Source organism: Microtus pennsylvanicus, chromosome 9 (genome assembly GCF_037038515.1).
Source record: "Microtus pennsylvanicus isolate mMicPen1 chromosome 9, mMicPen1.hap1, whole genome shotgun sequence".
NCBI classification, from domain to species: Eukaryota; Metazoa; Chordata; class Mammalia; order Rodentia; family Cricetidae; genus Microtus; species Microtus pennsylvanicus.
In genome coordinates this window covers 35961049-35981967 of record NC_134587.1, presented here as the reverse complement: position 1 = coordinate 35981967, position 20919 = coordinate 35961049, and the positions used below count along the sequence as shown (strand labels likewise).

Sequence of the window (20919 nt, the reverse complement as noted above, 5' to 3'; positions counted from 1 at the left end):
AGAAATTACTGGGAATTACAGAGGAATATTCGTTGAGTTAATTTAAGATGGAAGCCTAATTCACAGAGAAATTTGGTGTGATTATTCGGATCTGGGTGGCTGGGAAATGAAAGTACAGATTCTGTTTAAAAGAATGCATTCCAAATCTATGCCAATCTTGTTGGATTTCCTTCAAGGCCCTGTTTTCAAGGTCAATGGAGGGGAATGTGCCCAAAATTCAGTCTCAAAGAGAGTTAATTTGACATCCCATGTCTTTATAAGCAAGATCCCAATGTGTCCTTTAGAGCAACATCAGACTGTGGTTTTCCAGCATTCTCACAGACATAATAAAGGATGGGGACAGAAGAGGAGAACAGATCTTGACATCTGTACAAGGAGGTAATCTGTAGCTTAACTTTATGACACAGGCCACCAGGAAAGAAAGTTAAATCAAATTTACATCAAAGATATTTTCAGATATGCTATATGCTGCTTTTGGTAATCTACCCACTCACTCAGGAAAATATAGTTTCAGATTATTTCAGGGTGTACGTACAGCACGTGACAGAGTCCTCATCACTTCCGTCTAGGCAGTCATCGTCCCCGTCACATTTCCACCGAGCTTGGATACAGTGTTTGTTTTTGCAGCGAAATTCTCCAGGTTTACATACATGAAGCACTACTTCTTCAGGATTAACTAGAATCAAAAATTAAAAGAATACGTGATGCACATATTGTACTAACTGCATAATTTCATTAAGCTATCAATCGCTGGGGGTTTAGTTGCTTTAAAACCCCACAGAAACAGGGTTATATAGTGTTTGTCTTTCTTCTTCTGACTTACTTCATTCATGGAATGCTCCATATTCATATAAGTGGTAAGGTTTCAATCTTATTAAAAGATGAATAATAGTCATTGTGCACATATGCACACAAAACACAGTTTCTAAGATCAATGTGTGGGTCTGCTGGAGAGAGAGAGTGAGGGAAGTGTGGGTCAAAGGAGCACAATTGAAGAAATGGAAGATGAGTCAGTCTACATGTCTAAGATACAGCATTAAGAATATAATAATGATGTGCTATCTCATGCTGGCAATTGGCAATCATTTGCAGGTGGTCTTACCATAGGTAGCCATAAAAGGGTAACAAAGAGAAACGATTGTTTTGTTAATTTGTTTGCTGACAGAAATCAGCTCCTGAGTATATCACAGTAGCATATGACATACACTAAGTATGTACAATAAAAATGAAACCTAAAATTTTAAAAGTACTTCTGAAGGTAAACCACATCCATAGGAAATTTATAAAGCTATGCTCCTGACATCATATAAAGATTATTACACTCGAATAACACAAAGTAATTTAAGTAGGAAATCTATTCCAATGATAAAATTTTAATGTCTCTACATACAATATATAAACAGTATTGTACTGATGGCCATCTGCGGAATGGAACATCTAGTTTTGCTGCCAATAATTATTCTGTTAACACATGTTAAATGTTTCTTTTAACCAACTTTTCACTAAAGAAAAAAACAACACAGTTTTACTTTCTGTTGTGCTTGTAGCTCCTTCATTGTTCAGCCAGTTGTCTTATGGGAACCTTCAGTACAGTGAATCACTTTAGTGTAAATGAATCAACATTTTCACAATTAATCACAATTTTCTCCCCGGCAATTTTGTCTACTTCCCATAGCCAAGAGGATAACTATATGTTTTTCCTTGGGTTCACTTCTTACTTAGCTTAGGTGTGGGGTGGAATGGGGGTAAGGGGAGATGGGGAGAGAAAAGGGAGAAGGGGAGGATGTTGGGAACTTGGGGAAAAAGGATGATTGGGATAAAGGAAGGTTGAATAGGGGAGCATGGAAGCACAATTCTTAGTTAAGGGAGCCACCTTAGGGTTGGCAAGAGACTTGAACCTAGAGTGGCTCCCAGGAGCCCAAGCCGAGGTCCCCAGTTAGTTCCTTGGGCAGATGAGGATAGGGAACCTGAAATGACCCTATCCTATAGCAATACTGACGAATATCTTGCATATCACCATAGAACCTTCATCTGGTGATGGATGGAGATAGAGACAGAGACCTACACTGGAGCACTGGACTGAGCTCCCAAGGTTCCAATGAGGAGCAGAAGGAGGGAGAACATGAGCAAAGAAGTCGGGACCACGAGGGATGCACCCACCCATTGAGACAGTGGGGCTGATCTATTGGGAGCTCACCAAGGCCAGCTGGACTGTGACTGAAAAAGCATGGGATAAAACCGGACTCTCTGAACATGGCGAACAATGAGGGCTGATGAGAAGGCAAGGACAATGGCATGGGGTTTTGATCCTACTTAATGTGCTGGCTTTGTGGAAGCCTAGCCAGTTTGGATGTTCACCTTCCTAGATATGGACGGATGGGGGAGGACCTTGGACTTTCCACAGGGCAGGGAACCCTGACTGCTCTTTGGACTGGAGAGGGAGGATGAGAAGAGTAGGGGGAGGGGGAGAAGGGTGGGAGGAGGGGGAGAAAGGTGGGAGGAGGGGGAGGGAAATGGGAGGCTGGGAGGAGGCGGAAACTTGTTTTTTTCCTTTTCTCAAAAAAAAAAAGCATCAATCACAGCAAAGACACACAAATAGACAAGGTTGGTGGGTCTACTTCTTTTGCTGAACTGCATCGGGTTAACCAGAAGTGTCATATATCCGGGCTCTGAATGTTTGAATTTCCATTGTGATTTCCGTAAACTGAAAGCATTCTTATTCTGTTTACTTTACGTAGGTGAGATAACCTAACAGGAAAGGATCCATGGCAATGGCTTATAAGTAAAGACTGAAAATGGCCTTAAGTCACTCAAGCTGGCTTCTAGCTGGGAGAATCTTTAATTTCCATTCAGATGGCTTTAAACTTTATTTCTCATAAGTCCTGTAGGCTGCCGAAGGAAAACTTCTGCACACCTCACTCACGAGTGGTATCAATAGAACATAGGTAAGAACTTCCACAGCCCTGAACATAGCACTGCCCTGGTCTTTGTTTCTCCCTTGCAGCAAGGAATTGAAAGGGAAACATGACTTTTGAACCATGCCTGCAGGAAACTGTTTCAGAGTAGCACAGTGAGGCACAAGCCTTGGCAGTCTGTCGGAAAAGAAACAAACGCTGCCGCAATGGGCCCAGACTTCATTTCCAGCCAAAAAGAATCACTGCAGTGAATGAATATTCAACTTGAACAAAAGTCACCCTGTGTTGCTCTGTCCTTTCCAGATATGCTAACTGTGGGTGCATTGACAGACAAGCGCGTTTATTTCATAATATTTCTCAGTAACAAAACAGGAAAGAAGCAATTTTTCTATGATGCCATTTCTCTAAGATCTTTTTTTTCCCCATTTTTTTTATTGATAAAAGGAGGATAAAGAAAAGAAAAAAATAACAAATTTCCACCTCCTCCCACCAGCCTCCCATTTCCCTCCCCCACCTCCCACTCTTCTCCCCCTCCTCCCACTCTTCTCTCCCTCCTCCCACCCCTCTCCCCTTCCCCCCACTCCTCTCCCCCTCCCTTTCCAGTCCAAAGATCTTTTTAAAGTAAACTACTGTGCGAGGTTAGCAGATGGGGTATGAAATCCAAATAGTAAATAACAAAAACAAAACACAAACACAATGAATCAACTTAACCACCTGATAGAATCTTACTACTTTATACTTCCTACATCAGATACTGGTCGTTTAAAGTATTACTAATATTATACATGTATATTACTATATAGAGAAAGAAATAGATTGATAATGATACATATATATATATATATATAACATATATGTGTGTACTATTTATACACACACACACACACACACACACACAACTTTGACCTTTAAAATTTCTTCGGCATATTTTCTATGCCCTGGGCTCCTTCTCAATGCTGTCTCTGTAGATCATACATTTGCTTTTGTTCTGGATTTGTTCTCTGAGGATATTTTAGGAGCATAGATAGAAATGTTGTGTGTCTGACTATAGACCACGTATTAATTAATTTAACCATTAATTAATTAATTAATTAAGTTAGCTCATAATCATTTTTAGTAAGGACTGTGCTTAAAGCGAAATGTTAGAATTCCCAGCCAACTCCTTTTAGGATCTGGGCTTTCGAGAACTCATCATTTGGCACTGGGAATCACTGTCCGTGCAGATTCTGGTCGAATTCCCCTACACATGCCCTAAGTTGACTTGACGAGAAGTCAACACGTACATGGAGGCTATGCTACCTTCTGTGTTTTCCTTGTTTGATGCATGGCTCATGTATCATTTGTTAGAATCCAGAAATTTCTTCCAGGAAATAATGTTATACGGTAACCAAAATGAAATCCCTGATACTCTACCACTTTTTTCATAACGATAAAGGGATTTTTTAGATATTAAATTTCTAATTATTTTATTTTATTTTATTTTTGGCATACCAAGTTAGTACAGTACTATCACCTTTTTGCCTCCTAAGCATTGGGATCACACTGGGTCACATACTTGTCTGACTTTTATGTGCGTTCTGAACGCTGCTCCTCACAGTTGGTAGCAAGAACTTTACAATGAGCCTAACCTCTTAGATACTGAGCTTTGATTTGCAATGTCTCCATTGCCTGTGGTTTCATTAGTCCATTCTATGAAGCACCTAAAATTTTCAGATATCACCTACAATAATACCACAAAGGTACCACAATGTTCAGTGTGAACTGACATGTTTATACAGCATACATGTTGATAGAAGGCAGGTTACATTTCTACAAACAATGCTCATTATCAAGAAAACAAAAATTCTTGCGATAACATGGACAAGACAGAAGTTTAGAGTGTGAGATCTGCTTGCAAACATATTGCTAATGAAACAACATGAAACTAGGGGACAATATCATTTATAACAGTATCCAAGTTGAATACCGCTAGACCTAGCCACTTTTGAGAGAACAGTGAGAAGATGCAAGCATACCGAGCATAACATAAAAGACTAATAAATATCTCATACAAAAGACTCACTTAGCATTCCTTCTCCAGATGACTAAAATCCCTATAAAAGATTTTATACCTGATTTCCACTTATAATTGATAAATTTAAGGACAGTGTCATATGTACAGAAGAACAATGCTCAAGAGAACTTGGACTTAGAGTAAATTCATAAAATAAATTGTTGCCTGATTTTTGAAATTTAATGAGATTGCTGTTACTATACTGAGAGACTATCTCCAGGGGCTCGAGAAAGTCTTCAGAAGGGCAGCTCCAACTGGATCAGCAGTTTATTCTCTTACTGCTCATGAGCATGCGTAGGCGTAGTCAAATTTCAGCAAACAAAATCGATGCGTGCCAAAAGAGAACAATGAGCATTTCCTTAAAGCTCCATGTATATCACTTTGATCCAGAGCTGAACATGGATATGGAGAGCACTTGGTTGTCTGAGCCCAGCGATGAATTGCTTCTAGAACTTTTAGCAAGTGCTAAAATTCTATAGCTTCCTGCAGAGCTATGCTTGAAACCATGAATTTGAAACCATACATAAAACGTATAATTCTGTCACTGGGACAACATGGCCTGAACAGTAAGAAACTGACAAAGTAGTAAATAATCATTTTGTTTAACCACGTTCAGAAATGACACAGCATGAATTATGGCTTGTCTAGTGTAAAATGTCACTGTTCACGCTTCTTGTGAAAACTGTTGTTAGAGACAAAAATATCAGAAAGCCTGTGTCTGACTTCCCAGGATGGAGAAACATCAAGGACTCATTCTGGTGTTGTTTTCTTAAACCTAGTGTTGTTTTCTTAAACCTAGTGTTGTTTTCTTAAACCTAGAAGGGCTATTGCCAGAAATAATATCCAGAACCCCATGGAATAAAGGAAAAAGCTCTCTAACTATATTATCTTAATTTAGCTTTCCATCTTTCCATATATTTTTAATTTATTTTAATGTGAATGTGTGCATGTGTGAGTGTATGTGTGTGTGTGTGTGTGTGTGTGTGTGTGTGTGTGTGAGAGAGAGAGAGAGAGAGAGAGAGAGAGAGAGAGAGAGAGAGAGAGGGAGGGAGGGAGGGAGGGAGGGAGGGAGAGAGAGAGAGAGAGAGAGAGAGAGAGAGAGAGAGAGAGAGAGAGAGAGAGAGAGATATCAGCACAGGCCACAGAGTTCAGAAAAGGTGTCAAATCCCTAGAGTTAAAGTTGCAAGCAGTAATAAACTCTGGAAAAAGAACAAGCACAATATTGGTGAACTTTCTCCAACTTTCATTCCATATTGTGGTATCAGCTTAAGAAAAAATTGTACCACACATTCTGCCCCCAGAGGTGTGGACCAAAGGAAAACATGAAGCTGTAGCAAACTGGATGTTGTCCTACCACACAGTTACATGAGAGAAGAAAGTGGAAAATTTGGCCATGCCATTTTTTTTTTAGATCATAGATGGATGGATGAGCTTTTATTAGATAGAAGGGTCTCCTGAGCAGACAGTCTAAGAGCTATATGACCTTCTGTGAGGATATATGCACAGGAGGAAATAAATAATCATTTGAATCGGACTTCTAAACTTTTTTATTGCCTTATAACTTTTTACTACATATTTGATTGCATGTATCCTGGGGCATGAGGCTTGTCAGGGCAGAACAGATAAATGGCTTCCTACAGAGGAGCACTATTTGTCACCACGGATAGATCTGGTATTCCAAAAGGTGGCGGGGATCACAGAGGATTATGGACATGTGATAGAACATTGCCGGCCTCTGGGTTACTGTTATTTTGTGAACTCTAAGTTGTTCTTTTGAGGTGTTTTCTTCCAAACACCTGCGAAGCAGTTATAGAATTCCCTTCTTTATTACAACTAAAACACACTGGGTGGATTATACAATAAAACTTGTCAAGGTAGAGCATAATTTGTTTTAGGGAATCATTTATAATCTAATTTTCAACATTATATTTCATGCTTCTCTTTATAATTGTCATGAGAAATATAGACGCACCCCATAACTGGCCAATTAGATTTTTCTGTGTAGCAAGTAGCATGTTCCAATTTGTTATGCTACAGCAGACATCAATTCTACTCCTAAGAGGATTTGACCATGATGGACAAGAGACCCAAAAATAAAGGATGAGGATTTCTTCCCTTCTTCCAAACACAGCATCAGAATTCATTTGTAATTGTTTAACATGCCAATGTTTTCTGTGGGGAGCAGGCTTTTTGTCTGCCACTGTTTTAATTTGCAAGTTCATTAAAGAAAAAAATATCCCTGATTTTTAGTCTCTCTCAACTGCTTTTCATCCACTTGGTGTTAATTCAATGAGAACAATTGTACCGGGATGACCATGCTGCATTGGTTACAATATCTACTGCCGTTTTGGGGGGGGGGGGTTCAGGCTCTGATTGCTTACTTAATTCAGTTGACCCATCACATCTGTAAGCTAACCTGGACTAACAGAAGCTGAAGGGAATCAGTACCAAGGACTGGTTAATGGAATGATGCTGGTTTCTATTTTGTACTGCACTCTCTAAAAGCTATGATGTCATGTAGCATCTTTATCAGTACTTTCTGAGTAACATACGCTTTACTACCAATTTGTATTCATAATAAGTATCATTTAGGAATAATCATTCAATTATTAGTCCTAATATCTATGATACTTAAATTATCATTCCTAATAAGTAGGATTATATAATTATTCCTGCTAATTTTTATTATTAGATAAGTAGGAATTGAAATAATATACACAAAGACACATTGCATTCTCTTAAAAAGTGAGTTATTGTGCTGTGCTATAAATAAACACAGGCAGTTTGCAAGCCGTGTCTGTAAAGACTAACAGGCAGTTGCTACAAATAATTCTTAAATAAGGATATATTTTCTGACTTAACATTTTTCATTGTGGAAAAAAAAAGCAAAACCCTCTCTTTTCCCTTCATTGCTTTTACGTTACCTCTTTTATGAATTACAGACACTAGAAAGAGACCAACACTCTCAAAATCTTCTAATTAGCCAGTGTATGATCACATGCTCATTGAACTGGCAATACCTGAAAATAGTTATTCTAGCATCAGGTTCGAAATCAACACTGTTTATAATGTATTTCCCTAACAAGCCAAAATAAACTTTTATTTTTACAGAACCAGGCAACAATATTTGGGGGTATTAGAAATTAACACATGTATCTTTCTATTGCCTTGATTCTCGTAGTTAGACTTGTAATCTGGAAAATTCTAAGTACTGCTGGAGTATGTGCTCAGTTGTAGCTCCGTTTAAGATAGTTGTATCCCTAACTCTGAGAATCTACTGCACCTGCTCTGTGATTGGTGGATTTGGCAGTTGTGGCAAGAGAAAACCACATAAGTCATAGTGTTGGATCAAGATCTGGAGTCACAGCAAAGATAGGCCTCCAGCCACTCTTGGAGAAATACGTAATATTCAGAACTACTTACAGTTTAACAGACAGTGGCAGAACAATGTCTAATACAGCAGATCACCCAACAAAATGTCCCTTTCTTAGCTTACTCTTATGTTTAAATACAGTTCCTCTTGGTATTATAAATGAAAAGGGCAAGCGATTAAGTGTGTAACATATAACTATAAAGTAGAGCAGATAGGAAAGTATGTAAGCAAATAAAGATAAACTGACATGTTTGTAGGCGGAATAAGAGGGACATTTGTCATTTATGAGGTTATAGGAAGCATGTCTAGGCTTGTTTCCTGGGTACCTAATACAACTAATAATAGGTACATGTGCTTCTTGTGCACAGCCTTACTCCAATGGTAATAGGCCCGGAAGAGGATAAATGATTGATTCATTAACCATCCCACTGTATTTTCTGTGAGCGCTGAGAATGTACTTTAAACAATTTATATTTCCGTCAGTAGACAGAGACAGAGATCAAAATTGGAACACCAGACTGAAATCCCAAGGTCCAAATCAGGAGCAGAAGGAGAGAGAACAGGAGCAAGGGACTCAGGACCGCGAGGGGTGCACCCACATACTGAGACATTGGGGATGATCTATAGGGAACTCAACAAGGCCAGCTGGACTGGGTCTGAAAAAGCCTGGGATAAAACTGGACTCGCTGAACATAGCGGACAATGAGGACTACTGAGAACTCAAGAACAATGGCAATGGGTTTTGATCCTACTGCACGTACTGGCTTTGGGGGAGCCTAAGCAGTTTGGATGCTCACCTTACTAGACCTGGAAGGAGGTGGGAGGTCCTTGGACTTCCCACAAGGCAGGGAACCCGGACTGCTCTTCGGGCTGATGAGGGAGGGGGACTTGATTGGCAGAGGGGGAGGGATATGAGAGGCAGTGGAGGGGAGGAGGCAGAAATCTTTAATAAATAAATAAAAATAAATAATTAAGCAATTTATATTATTAGTATAATTGATTAAAGTAAAAGTGAAGATCCTGGCAAGGATTTGATTATGTTCATAGGTAATTCTTAGTGTATCTTTCCCTTACCCTATTCCAAGCATTCTTTTTGCTCATCTCATTTCTTTTCCCATAGGAACTTATATTTATCTTCTCTCTATCATTTCATATTTTACTATATACTACAATAATGGCAATCTTTTCCCTATTCATACTAATATACACACGACTCAAAAGTTATCCAAGGGTCTAAATAGAGCACAGGAATGAAGAAAACAGGAAATCCATTAAAAAGGTAAATTACTCATATAATTATGATTCCCCTAATGCAAATTTAGGAACTCATTAGAAAGTTTCGATTTTAAGTGCCATTTTATTGTTAGTATCTGATAAGAGGTGATAAGTACACCTCTTCATGATTTCCTAAGGACTCGCAAAACTACCAATATCTCTGGGATTGTAGGCATCTGATTGTCCTGTAGAGAGTACCCTAAGAGAACTTTGATTGTTTTTGATATAAAGAATTCAAATTCTGAAAATACATCTTGGACATCTACAAAGATTTAATTAGAAACTTAGAAAGTCTATCCATCCTTGGGTAAGAACGTGGACCCTCAAATCTTTAGCTAGCAAACAAAACACAGGTCTATTCAGTTCTACTTCCCATCCTAGAGAAAGTCTATTGATGGATTACAGGGAAAAGTATACCTGGTGGTAATATAAAAGGTGTGTGTGTGTGTGTGTGTGTGTGTGTGTGTGTGTGTTATATTCTATCTGTTTAAAATCTCTGAATTATTAATATTGTCCAGCAGAAATACAGCAATTTAATAGAAAACTGCTAAATTAACCATTGCAAAATTATTCTTTTTCAAGATAGGGTTTGTCTGTGTTAACTATGGCTGTCTTAGAACTCACTCTGTAGACCAGGCAGCCTCAAACTCATAGAGACCCACCTGCCTCTGCCTCTGCCTCCTTGAGTGCTGAAATTAAAGGTGTGCACCACCATTGCCTAGCATAACTTTGTCTTTTTTTTTGAGATAGGTTTTTTTTTTTTTGTAGCTTTAGAACCTATCTTGGAACTAGCTCTTGTAGACCAGGCTGGCCTCTAACTCATAGAAATCCACCTGCCTCTGCCTCCCAAGTGCTAGGAATAAAGGTGTGAACCACCATCACCAGGCTATACCTTTGTATTTTATGGTAAAAGCAATTACTTAGTATATTAACTCTTGGCTAAGCAAAATTTCTCTTCAAAAAGCTTGACATCAAGAAATACTGTTCAGTTCCTTTTAGAATTACATGGAAGATAAATCCCAATGAATTCCTGAGTCAAATGTACCAGGTAGGCACTTTTTGTTTCCCAAAGATCTTGATAAAATTAAGATTAGCAAGCAATGAGAGAGAAGAGCAAAATCCAATTTTTCAAAACCATGCCAGATCTCGGCTAATGACATGCCATTAAAGCCAACACTTGGGAGGCAGAGGCAGCCAGAAATCTGTGAGTTCGAAGCCAGTCTGGTCTGCAATAGCTAATTCCAGGACAGGCTCCAAAGATACAGGGAAACCCTGTCTTGAAAAAGAAAATAAAACAAAACAATAAAAGAAAATAAATGCCTGCCACCTATCTATTGGTAAGTGATGGGCCTTGATAGTCTCCTAATAACTAACAACACAATAAGAGATGAACATAATACCTGGAAAAAAAGAAAGGGAAGCTGTCATCTAGTGACTTGGGAATACATCGGGATATATCTTCTATGTAGTCGTGAAGGGGATACATGAGGAATTTTAGAAAGAACTGAACAGTATTTATTGAAGTCAAGATTTTTGAAAAAACTTTTGCTTAGTCAAGAGTTAATATATGAAGGAATTGCTTCTCCCATAAAAAGAAAAATGTCTGATGGGCAGTGATGGTGCTCACCTTTAATCCCAGCTATCAAGGAGGCAGAGACAGAGGCAGGAGGGTCTCTATGTGTCTGAGGCCAGCCTGGTCTACTGAGCAAGGTCCAAGACAGCCATAGCTACACAGAGAAACCTTATCTTGAAAAAAAAAACAAAGTTGAGAAATTTGTAGGATATTAGCAATAAATTTTATATAGAATACATATGTAGAAAATATAAGGAGTAAACATATATATATTCATATCCATATTTTTCTCCTGGAAGATGTTACTTTAATATATATATCCCATTATTAATAAATGATGGAATACTAAAGTCTTGAAGACTAAGAAACACAACCAGCAGAACTCCACTGTAGGTCTAACATATTATAGAACATTTAAATTTAATTAACTAACTAGCCGCATTATACAGGGGAAGTATATTTTGCAATGCTAGGGATCAAGCCAAGGACTATTGGGTACCACTTTGCTACTCAGTTGTGCCCCCAGTGTCCCCTCCAATTTTTATAAATAATTTCCTGGTGCAAAATAATGTTATTCATTAGAAATACTACATTGCGATATGTAGGCATAAAATGAGAATGATAAAGAGAATAATTAAAAAGAAGCTGACCAGTAGGTGGTGGCACACACCTTTAATCCTAGCACTCAGGACACAGAGGCAGCCAGATCTCTCTGAGTTCAAGGCTAGCCTAGTCTATGAGAGCTAGTTCCAGGACAGGTTCCAAAACTGCAGAGCTGCGAGTTCTCATTTCAAATAACTGGAATTTAAAATCCTGGCATTCAATATACTGACTTGAATTTCTCACTTTAGGACTGGTAGTTTTATTCCAAATGCCTCAAGATGTAACAAAAATGAAGGTAGACCATATGTGAAGGTAAAGAAGAAATTGAAAACAATAAAAATGTCACAACTATTTATAACGATATATCATAAATGCCTCCAGTTATCAAACATGAGATTACTTGAAATTCTGCTCTTAAGAATCATGTTCACAGTAAGTATTTAATTAAGTGATAAGATGCTTATGTTCATGTTAAACAAAAATAAACCTGAAGTAATAGATACTGAAGTGTGATCCAAGACTGAAAAATTGAAGTACAGTATAGGGAAAATTTAGCTTCAAAATGAAATGCTCTTAGCTCTGACTTTTGGATGCCCAGAGCCCCTCCCTCATCAATCTGAAATGAAACATCAACTCCTGAGACTTGGATCTGCAGGTTTATTGGATAAACACTTCACCTACCCTTGATTTTCAGTTTGCAGACTACGGATACTCAGCCTTCTCAATGTCTGTGGATATCAGTCAACTCCTTATTATAATACTGTCATCTTTCTGCACATATATGCACATGCATACATACATACAAAAATAAATACATACATAAATCCTATTGTATTCCTTTCTCTGGAGAGCCTTGAGCCACAATTTGAAATTTAAATCCTTCCAGAAATTTTTACTTAGCTCTCAATACATGCATATTATTGTTGCTGTTACTGTACTTAGGGGATACAATTTGAAGTATAAAAAAAGAACCTTCAAGATTCACTCTGGGATAATAGGACAGTATATTGAAGGATATGAAAAACCTAATAAAGGTATCTTTAGTACAAACCAATCAATTCAGTTAATTCACTGCTTATAAGCCTCTTTTTGCATTATTCGTTGTCCTTTACCTCCAAATACAGATATCTGAACAGCCAAGTCATTTAAAAATAATTTCAGTACTAACCTGTGCACCAACAATGTGTTGCCAGCTGCAGCTGCTGACTACGGAGCTTAGCATGACATGAAGGATTTGCTCCAAAGGCACAGACTTATGGAAATTGCCTATTGGCCTGTACCAGTAGGGCCGGATGCTAGGCATCACATTGCCATTGTCATTATTCCATGCATGCTAGAAATTGAGTCAGCTAATACAGTCTAAGATTAACCTAAGCCGTTATACAGATCTGACTTTCCAGTTGTGATTTCAGTTCTTTTGATGTTCGATAGTTCTGATCGTCACAAAAAGCCATATGTACAATCAGTGTCAGAGAAAAAGGAGCTTACATGTGCAGGTTGTACCATTTTCATCCAAAAGCTGATTATCAGCACAAGCACACACGCGGCCTGCTGGGATGGCCAGGCAGAGGGTCCCGCAGCCCCCATTGTTTATGCGGCACATATTGTCACCTGCAGAGAAGAAGAAAGGACATCATCAGAGAGCCTTAATTTCAACAAAGCTGAAGGCTATGCAACTTCTAAAATGTGATTTCTTTTCAATGCTATGCAACGCAAGCTGCCTTTTAACTCTCTGTTCTTGTATTTTATTTTTTTGTCTCCCACCCAACTGCAAGAATTGCAGTCATGTAGTACCCCATTTAGCGTTCAAGATACTTTCTTTCTCTGAGACATACATGGGCATATTATGCACATGGATATGTTATTTATAGTGCACCTTTGTGGATATAGCCAAATTTCTCCTGAATAGAAATTGCTTTCAGAAGCACTTGAAAATATATATTGCTTTGGTAGGTAAGAGGAATACACAAGCTGGTTGAGGAAAGACTGTGCCAGGTAATCATTTTCTAGGTTCCGGGAGCAAGGGGGAAGGTAGTCTTTGAATTGCAATAGACAGTTCTCCAGATTATGCACATAGCAGTGGACATGAGTGTTTGGAAAGAAGAGCATGTCTCTGTGTATGTAGAAATAAACCACCACTGAACAAGCAAGCATGTGGGACAATGGCTTGCTCTCCAGTAGGATGAGTACACTGGCATTTCATTGTGCTGAGGACCTCAAGAAGCATAGGGTATTGGGGAAATTCACAGACCTGAAGACTTAGGGAACAGAGAGACTGATGGAAGACAGGAGAGGATGTTTATAAAGGAATTCATAAATATATGTGAGGACCCACATCGAATTGTAATCAACACCAAAGACGTGTTTGAAGAGGTGGGAGATAAGATTGTTACATACGTGTAACTAAAACAAAGTAACTTTAGATAGTCACACATTTGACATCATTTATTCTTCCAAGTGAGACAATTGAGAAAATGTGTTAACCTAGGTGTCATGGCTTTTGCTTCTAAATGTAACTTTCGTGAGGCTGAGGTAAGAGGGCTGCTGTGAGTTTCAGGACAGTCTGGGTAAAAAAACAAGTCCAAGGAGAGCAGTGGCTAAAGAGAGATAGTCTGGAAAGAAAGATGGAAACAGATAGAGAGAGGTGGGAGAGGGAAAGAAAGGTGAGAGGTTGCTTGGCTTTGCGTTTATCTTTACAGAGGAAACTACAATACTCCAGAAGCACTTTGGCAGCACAATTATCCGGTCATCTTAGAGCACATTTCAAATTTCATTCTTATCAATAAATTAAAAAAATGTTACTTTAGAAGGAAAACACTAAAATGAGGAGCCTTTATTTACTTAGATCATAAATAAAAAAACAGTTAAGATTAAATTGATTGTTTATATGCAAGTGCAGTACTACAAACTGAAACCACAGTCGTGCTGAATTCTATAAATACCTACATATTATCTTGTACATCTCAAATCAGAAGAAATAATCTAGATTTTATTATCAATAGCTTTCATTTTCTGAAAAGTACATTTAATTCATTATGAACATAAAAATATAAAACATGTTCCAAAGCTGAGGCAAATAATGCAAGCAATGTTCTCAATTTCTAAACTCAAATGATAATGAAAATTATCTCATATTTTTTTTCTACTAGAGAGTAAAAATGTTTTATGCAGCTTCCAGATACCAATATATGTATACTGCATGGTTGTGGAGTAAATGCTTTAGAGGACACTCAGGTATCCTTCCTTTTTTAAAAATATGTGCAGCATTGAATTGCATATTCAAATTTTACCAGCATCAAGATTTCAGAAAATTAGAATAATTTCACGGTATTTGGGGGAATATATAACTGAAACAGTAAGCAATAAGAAACTGTTGACTATAATGCATCAGGTTATATAATGTTTTTAAGATATATACTAAATACGTAACTCAATAGAGTGGCATTTATTTCCATTGAATAAAAAATGTCCTTATTCTGAAATAAATCAGCATTATTTGAAGTTTAAAATATGTTCTCCTTATTGGAATACAACATTCTGAGGGGAAAAATTAGTCTTTGTACTACCTTAATAGAAATTCCAAAGTTAAATTAACATAAATAATTCCACATATCTTATTGGAAGAGTCTAGAATTTTTTATATTTTAGAGACTATATTTTTCAATTTCATTTTAAGAATATATTAACATCAAAACTAATGTGATAGTTTTTTGAAGTTACATCATTTATAGATATTTTATAGAATTATCTGCAAAACATTAATGACTATTTTTCAAACTCAGTGTCAAAAACAATCTATAAATTTCATGGGACTGGTGAGTAATGAGTAGTGAGAAATGGTCACAATACATAAAGTCCGTACTTTATCCATCTCATAGCTGCTTAACTCATATTTACATTCAATTTAATCAAGTTATAGTTACAATAGCATTTTAATTTGATTTTAAATCAGTTTCAGGAAGAATTATTCAATATCTAAGTGTCCAAATAATGTTTTGTATGTATATATATACATATATATATATAACTGAGAAATAATTACTCAATATTAAAAATATTTTATATAATAATGTCTTTGTCATTACTAATAAAAATTTAAGAATTGTGTATTTACTCAATACTTTTATTTAACTAACTTGCATAAGTTAAAATAGAATTCAATCAACAAAGAAAAGAAAAACAACTTACCAAAACTACTACAGACATATACTTCTGGAGTAACTTACTTTGGAAGATTATATATATATATATATATATATATATATATATATATATATATTCAAATATGAAATACAACTACATTAATAACAGTTTGAGCTGTGAAATCCAATGGAGTTTCTTTGAAGCTCCAAACTTTGTTTTTTTTTTTCCATTCGTAATTCTTCCAGAATTAGAAGTACCATGAATTGTGTGAGTCACAGAGTTTTTAGTAGACAAATGAATGAAACTTTGAGTTAGTCATGTGAATGATAGAGTAACTATTTTTAGTGTATATTCAAGGTGTGAGCACAGAGATCGATGTGGGTACACGTGAGAACATAGGGACAGATGCAGGTACAGGCGTAAGTTCAAAGACAGTTATAGATGCAGGATTGGTAAAAAGATAAATATAAACACAGGTATGAGTGCATGGGATGCAGATATAGGAACAAGGTATTCATAGATGCTGCAGTTTGCAGTATCAGTTAAAAATCTGATGAACATAAATACAGTTGTTAGTACATGGAATGTGCATATGCACACAGCTATAAAACAATTTTGTCATGATGAAAGGCCTTTGTGTTCTCATTTTAATTTAGTTATACAACTTTGCTCAATAAATATACTATATATATATGGAAGAAAACTTAAAGGTATATTACAACCTCCACCAAACAATAATTAAGACACATGATAAATAAAAAATTTGAAAACTCTGTATTAATGCCTCCGTGTTATAGAACTTAGTAATTTAATTGCTGATGAATGTTTATTTCTACCAGGTGGCAGAATATGTTTCCAGTACAAAGCATCCTGTCTGCTTTATGATACTCTGGGTCTTTTTATAAATAATTGAAAACATAATTCTTGCCTTCTATAATCTTCCAGGACTGTTTATTTTTCAGTGTTCTATCATATATGTATGAATTTACAAGCACCTGTACCACATATGAAAAAAAGTCCCAAATTTGGATTTTGTTTTTTTTTTTTTATGTCATGGGTTGTTATTCTAGTTTATTAGTTAGGACATAATCTGGACATTGTGTTTATTCCAAATGAAAGATAAGAACCAACTGTATGAGAACCTGGTGCCAGATTTGTCCTGCAATTAATATTAAATTTTCTGAAATTTGGTCATTTCAGAAAAGGTGATTATACAGTTGGTCTGAATAAAGGATAAAATAATCTATGTTTTTCATTCCCTTCAAGAATTGTATCTTCATTATATGATGCTTATAAATATAAAATATAAGCTTTGTTTGGGTCAGCAGGTAAGACTATAACCTGCTTTTGCAGAAAAGCCAGATTTGATTCCTAGCAACCATGGGACAGCTGACAATCACCTGTGGCTCGAGTCCCAGTAGAGTTAATACACTCTTCTGGTCTGCTCAGGCCCAGGTATGAAAATAGTGTACAAATATCTGCTCAGGAAAAACATTCATACATATAAAATAAAATAATTTTTAAAATCCTATTCAAAGGATACCAAGTATATTCTTTCACTATGTATCTGAAAATTTTAATATCTTATGTCCAAAAGAAGACAATTGGAAGAAATTTATACCACTGTAGAATGAGTTGCCAGTATCTAAAAATCTTAATTCTTTGAACTTTGTAATTGTCTTGATCAATACAATTAAAGATCGAAAACAACATACATCTTCCTGTAGATTATCTAAAATCAGTGAGTATTGACTTGAGTCCTAAAGGTACTAACTAGGAATTCTTTCTATACTGCACTGTTTCAAAGATTAGTATAGTTGTAGCCAATCATTAGATGCAAGACGATTAGGTAGAAAACTAAAACTAATTGACTGATCCACCTAAGTAAATGAAAAAAATCTATTCGATGGACTGAACATACTTTCTAAGTAAAACAGCAGGATTATTTCTAACTGGCATTCATGATGAGCTTAGTAATTATGATCTCTTGAATTACAGTGGGAAAAGAACTTTTATACAAGCAATTCTTTCTTCAGTGATAGCACATATTAATAACTATCATTGAAGAAAGAATTGCTTTTATAAAAGTTCTTCTTTTATAAAAACTAAAGCCATTTTTTTTTCAAAAGGCAGATATATGCTCTTTTTGAGTCACATAGTTTGTTATATATTACTTTGATAAATTATTACTTTGAATATTTAAGATGCATTTATAGAAAGGAAACTTTAAAATGATTATTTTTCCTGTGAGGTCATACAGGAAAAAGTTGTGAGTTGTCTCACATGAATTAGGTCTTGTGATATTTATTTTATTATAATAAATAATTATTTGATCCTCACAGAAATTTTTTGAAAGATATGTTTGTGATCTACATTAAATATTTCATGATTCCAATGTTTAAAAAGGATCAATGACTAGGGTTTAAGCCCAAGTTCATTTTGTAGTGATGAGATATTTTTTCCATCGCCTTTTGAATTTAATAACCAACTTTCTAAAAGAACGAGAGGATAGAAGTCTATGAAGACTGTAAAGACGACTTCCAGCTAAATGGACTTGAGAAATGACATTTAGGGTGAGAGGTTCTAAAGGGAAGGAAAAGGCTTAGTGGTAGAGCTCCTGCCTCGCAAGAACAAAGGCCACAGTCCAGTCTTGAGGAGAAGGGGAAGAACAGAGAGGAGGAAGTTAAACAATAGGGAGGGAGAAAGAAACACCTCCAGCCAGGCAAAGGAAATGTGTGCAGCCAGAGTTATGAGATTGGAATGAATGTGATGAAGGAATTCCCTCTCCAGAAATTTTCTCTATTATTCTTTTCTTGTACTTGTTCAGATAGTGTCAATTTTTTCTTTTAAAAGATAATTTAATCAATAATTAGCAATTATTATTTAGCATTCTTTGGACTTGATTTTCCTGTAGATAGAGAACTTTTAATAAATGAAGAAAGGTGATGCTTAGGGATGAGATGGTCTGTTTACGATAACTACTTTAATGCAAACACCTTTCAAAGCCTTATTACTACCAAAATCCCAACCGACAAGATATGTATCAGAAAATTAAGGGTGCGGTTTATTCATTCTAAATGCATTGGAATGCATGTACACTAAATATTTATAAGGATATCTACATTATAAAGGAATAGCAACTGTTTAAAAATCATAAAACATCTACCACATCATTTACTAAGTTGTTTTCAGTGCTTAATATCTAAGCTATGAGTCATGGTGATTGTTGTGGCATAATAAATATTAATAACGCATGAGCATAAAATGTAAAAATACTATCTGAATTTAATGAGATGTGGCTGCTGGGGTTGGTAATTCCACTTTATCCGTTACACGTTCTTTAACTACCTTTGGAGCCTAACCAGACAATGTGAAGCAGGCATGTCAATAAAGCCTGCAGATGCACTCCATCTCTTCATTTCAATTATTCAGGTCTTCCTTTTAGTGCAAGAAAGGTTTGTTCTCCTCATTTATTTGATGACTTTTTTTTTTAAATGAGGAAGAGCATTTTTCCTAAAACCTGATGTGAAAAAAAAGAAATGTTTGGGAAAACCTTAATTTCTCTTAAGCAGAATTGCTAGAGTTCCTCAATCAGGGTATTTGAAAACAAGAAATACATTTTTGTGGAAACAAGCTCTAAGATTTCAATGACTCTACAGTGACCAGGTAATATTTATTATAAAACCACCATCATTTTCAAAGTAGAACTTTTTGTAACAATAGTGAAGGATTATGACATGTGAAATGTTCTGAAAAAAAAATTTTTTTTTATACCTTGTTGTTTTCGTGGATCATAAATCTGAAGCCCAAACAGGGGTGCTCTTTCATGTCTCAGCAATGTCACCTCACTGGTCGTCAAATCTAGTTGAAAAATGGAACCATTCATGTAATCTGTCCAGAACACATAATTCCCATGATGTGACAATCCAAAAGGATGGTTCAACTCTTTCCCACTGTAAACAATCTGAAAAATATTAAATAAGCATAAATATGCTGCAAAAATCAAGACTACCTTTACAAGCATAGCTATTTAAGTAAATAATATACATATATACATACCAGAGAACAATCTAACTATAGTGTTAACTCATATTTTATATGTGCATTTACAAAAGAGATTTTTACAATGTGAGTTTGGTTTTTTGTGGTTTTTTTTTTTTTTAGTTTTTGGCATGCTATTTGAAGGAGATGGTCAATAATTCTTCATCTGTTTAAATTTTGCTCATAATGCCACTGCCAGTATGGTCAAAAATCCTAACGTTACAATGGCTTTGCTCAACATTTACTCCCTTCTGTGTGATGTTTACTATTACCTTGGATGGAAGTTAATGTGAAAAATTACTGTGTAGATACATACATATAAACACACATATACATACAAACTCACAGTCTTGTACACACACTCGTGTTGTTCATCCAATGATCAATTGAAATGAAATGTTTAAATGGATATGTGCAAATTGGACCAATAAAAATTAAAGAAATCTAAGAAACAATAAGAACAGGGAAAGATTTTAATTCTACATAGATATAACTTGCTAACAAGGCTAAATTTTGATTGTGTTGTTGTATTGTTATTTAATTCCCTTTTTATGTTGAAGTTGAGGAATCAGGAGAATAGTCAACTCATTTTGCATATGGAGATTACAGACAGGGGATACACTAGATCCCCGACATGGCATCCCTTATTATCTTACAGTACTCATAAAATCATACCACGTTGCATTATAAAAGCAAATTTTTCTTTCAATCAATATTTAAAATATAAGGAATATATATGTGTATATATATATGTATAACTTAGAAATAAAAATTGAATTTATGCTCCTTTTTGTTTTTTTATTATTTTGGTTGGTTTGTTATTTTTTTTGTTTCTTTTTTTTTATTATTTTGAGACAGGATTCCTCTGTGTAACAGTCATGACTATCCTGGAATTCGAGTTTTAGACCAGGCAAGCCTCAAACTCAAAGAGATCTGCCAGTGT

General features: G+C 35.9%; 1 protein-coding gene across 1 annotated transcript in view; it reads right to left on the bottom strand.

Annotated features, from left to right (window-relative positions):
* The window catches only part of Lrp1b (LDL receptor related protein 1B), a 1720116-nt gene that overhangs the window by 659311 nt on the left and 1039886 nt on the right, over positions 1-20919 (bottom strand). The window contains exons 14-16 of the mRNA XM_075985306.1: positions 19710-19899; positions 13281-13403; positions 536-676 (exon numbers count right to left, since the gene is read on the bottom strand). Of these exons, the coding sequence (XP_075841421.1) occupies positions 536-676; positions 13281-13403; positions 19710-19899 (454 nt within the window). The remainder of the gene's footprint in view (positions 1-535; positions 677-13280; positions 13404-19709; positions 19900-20919) is intronic.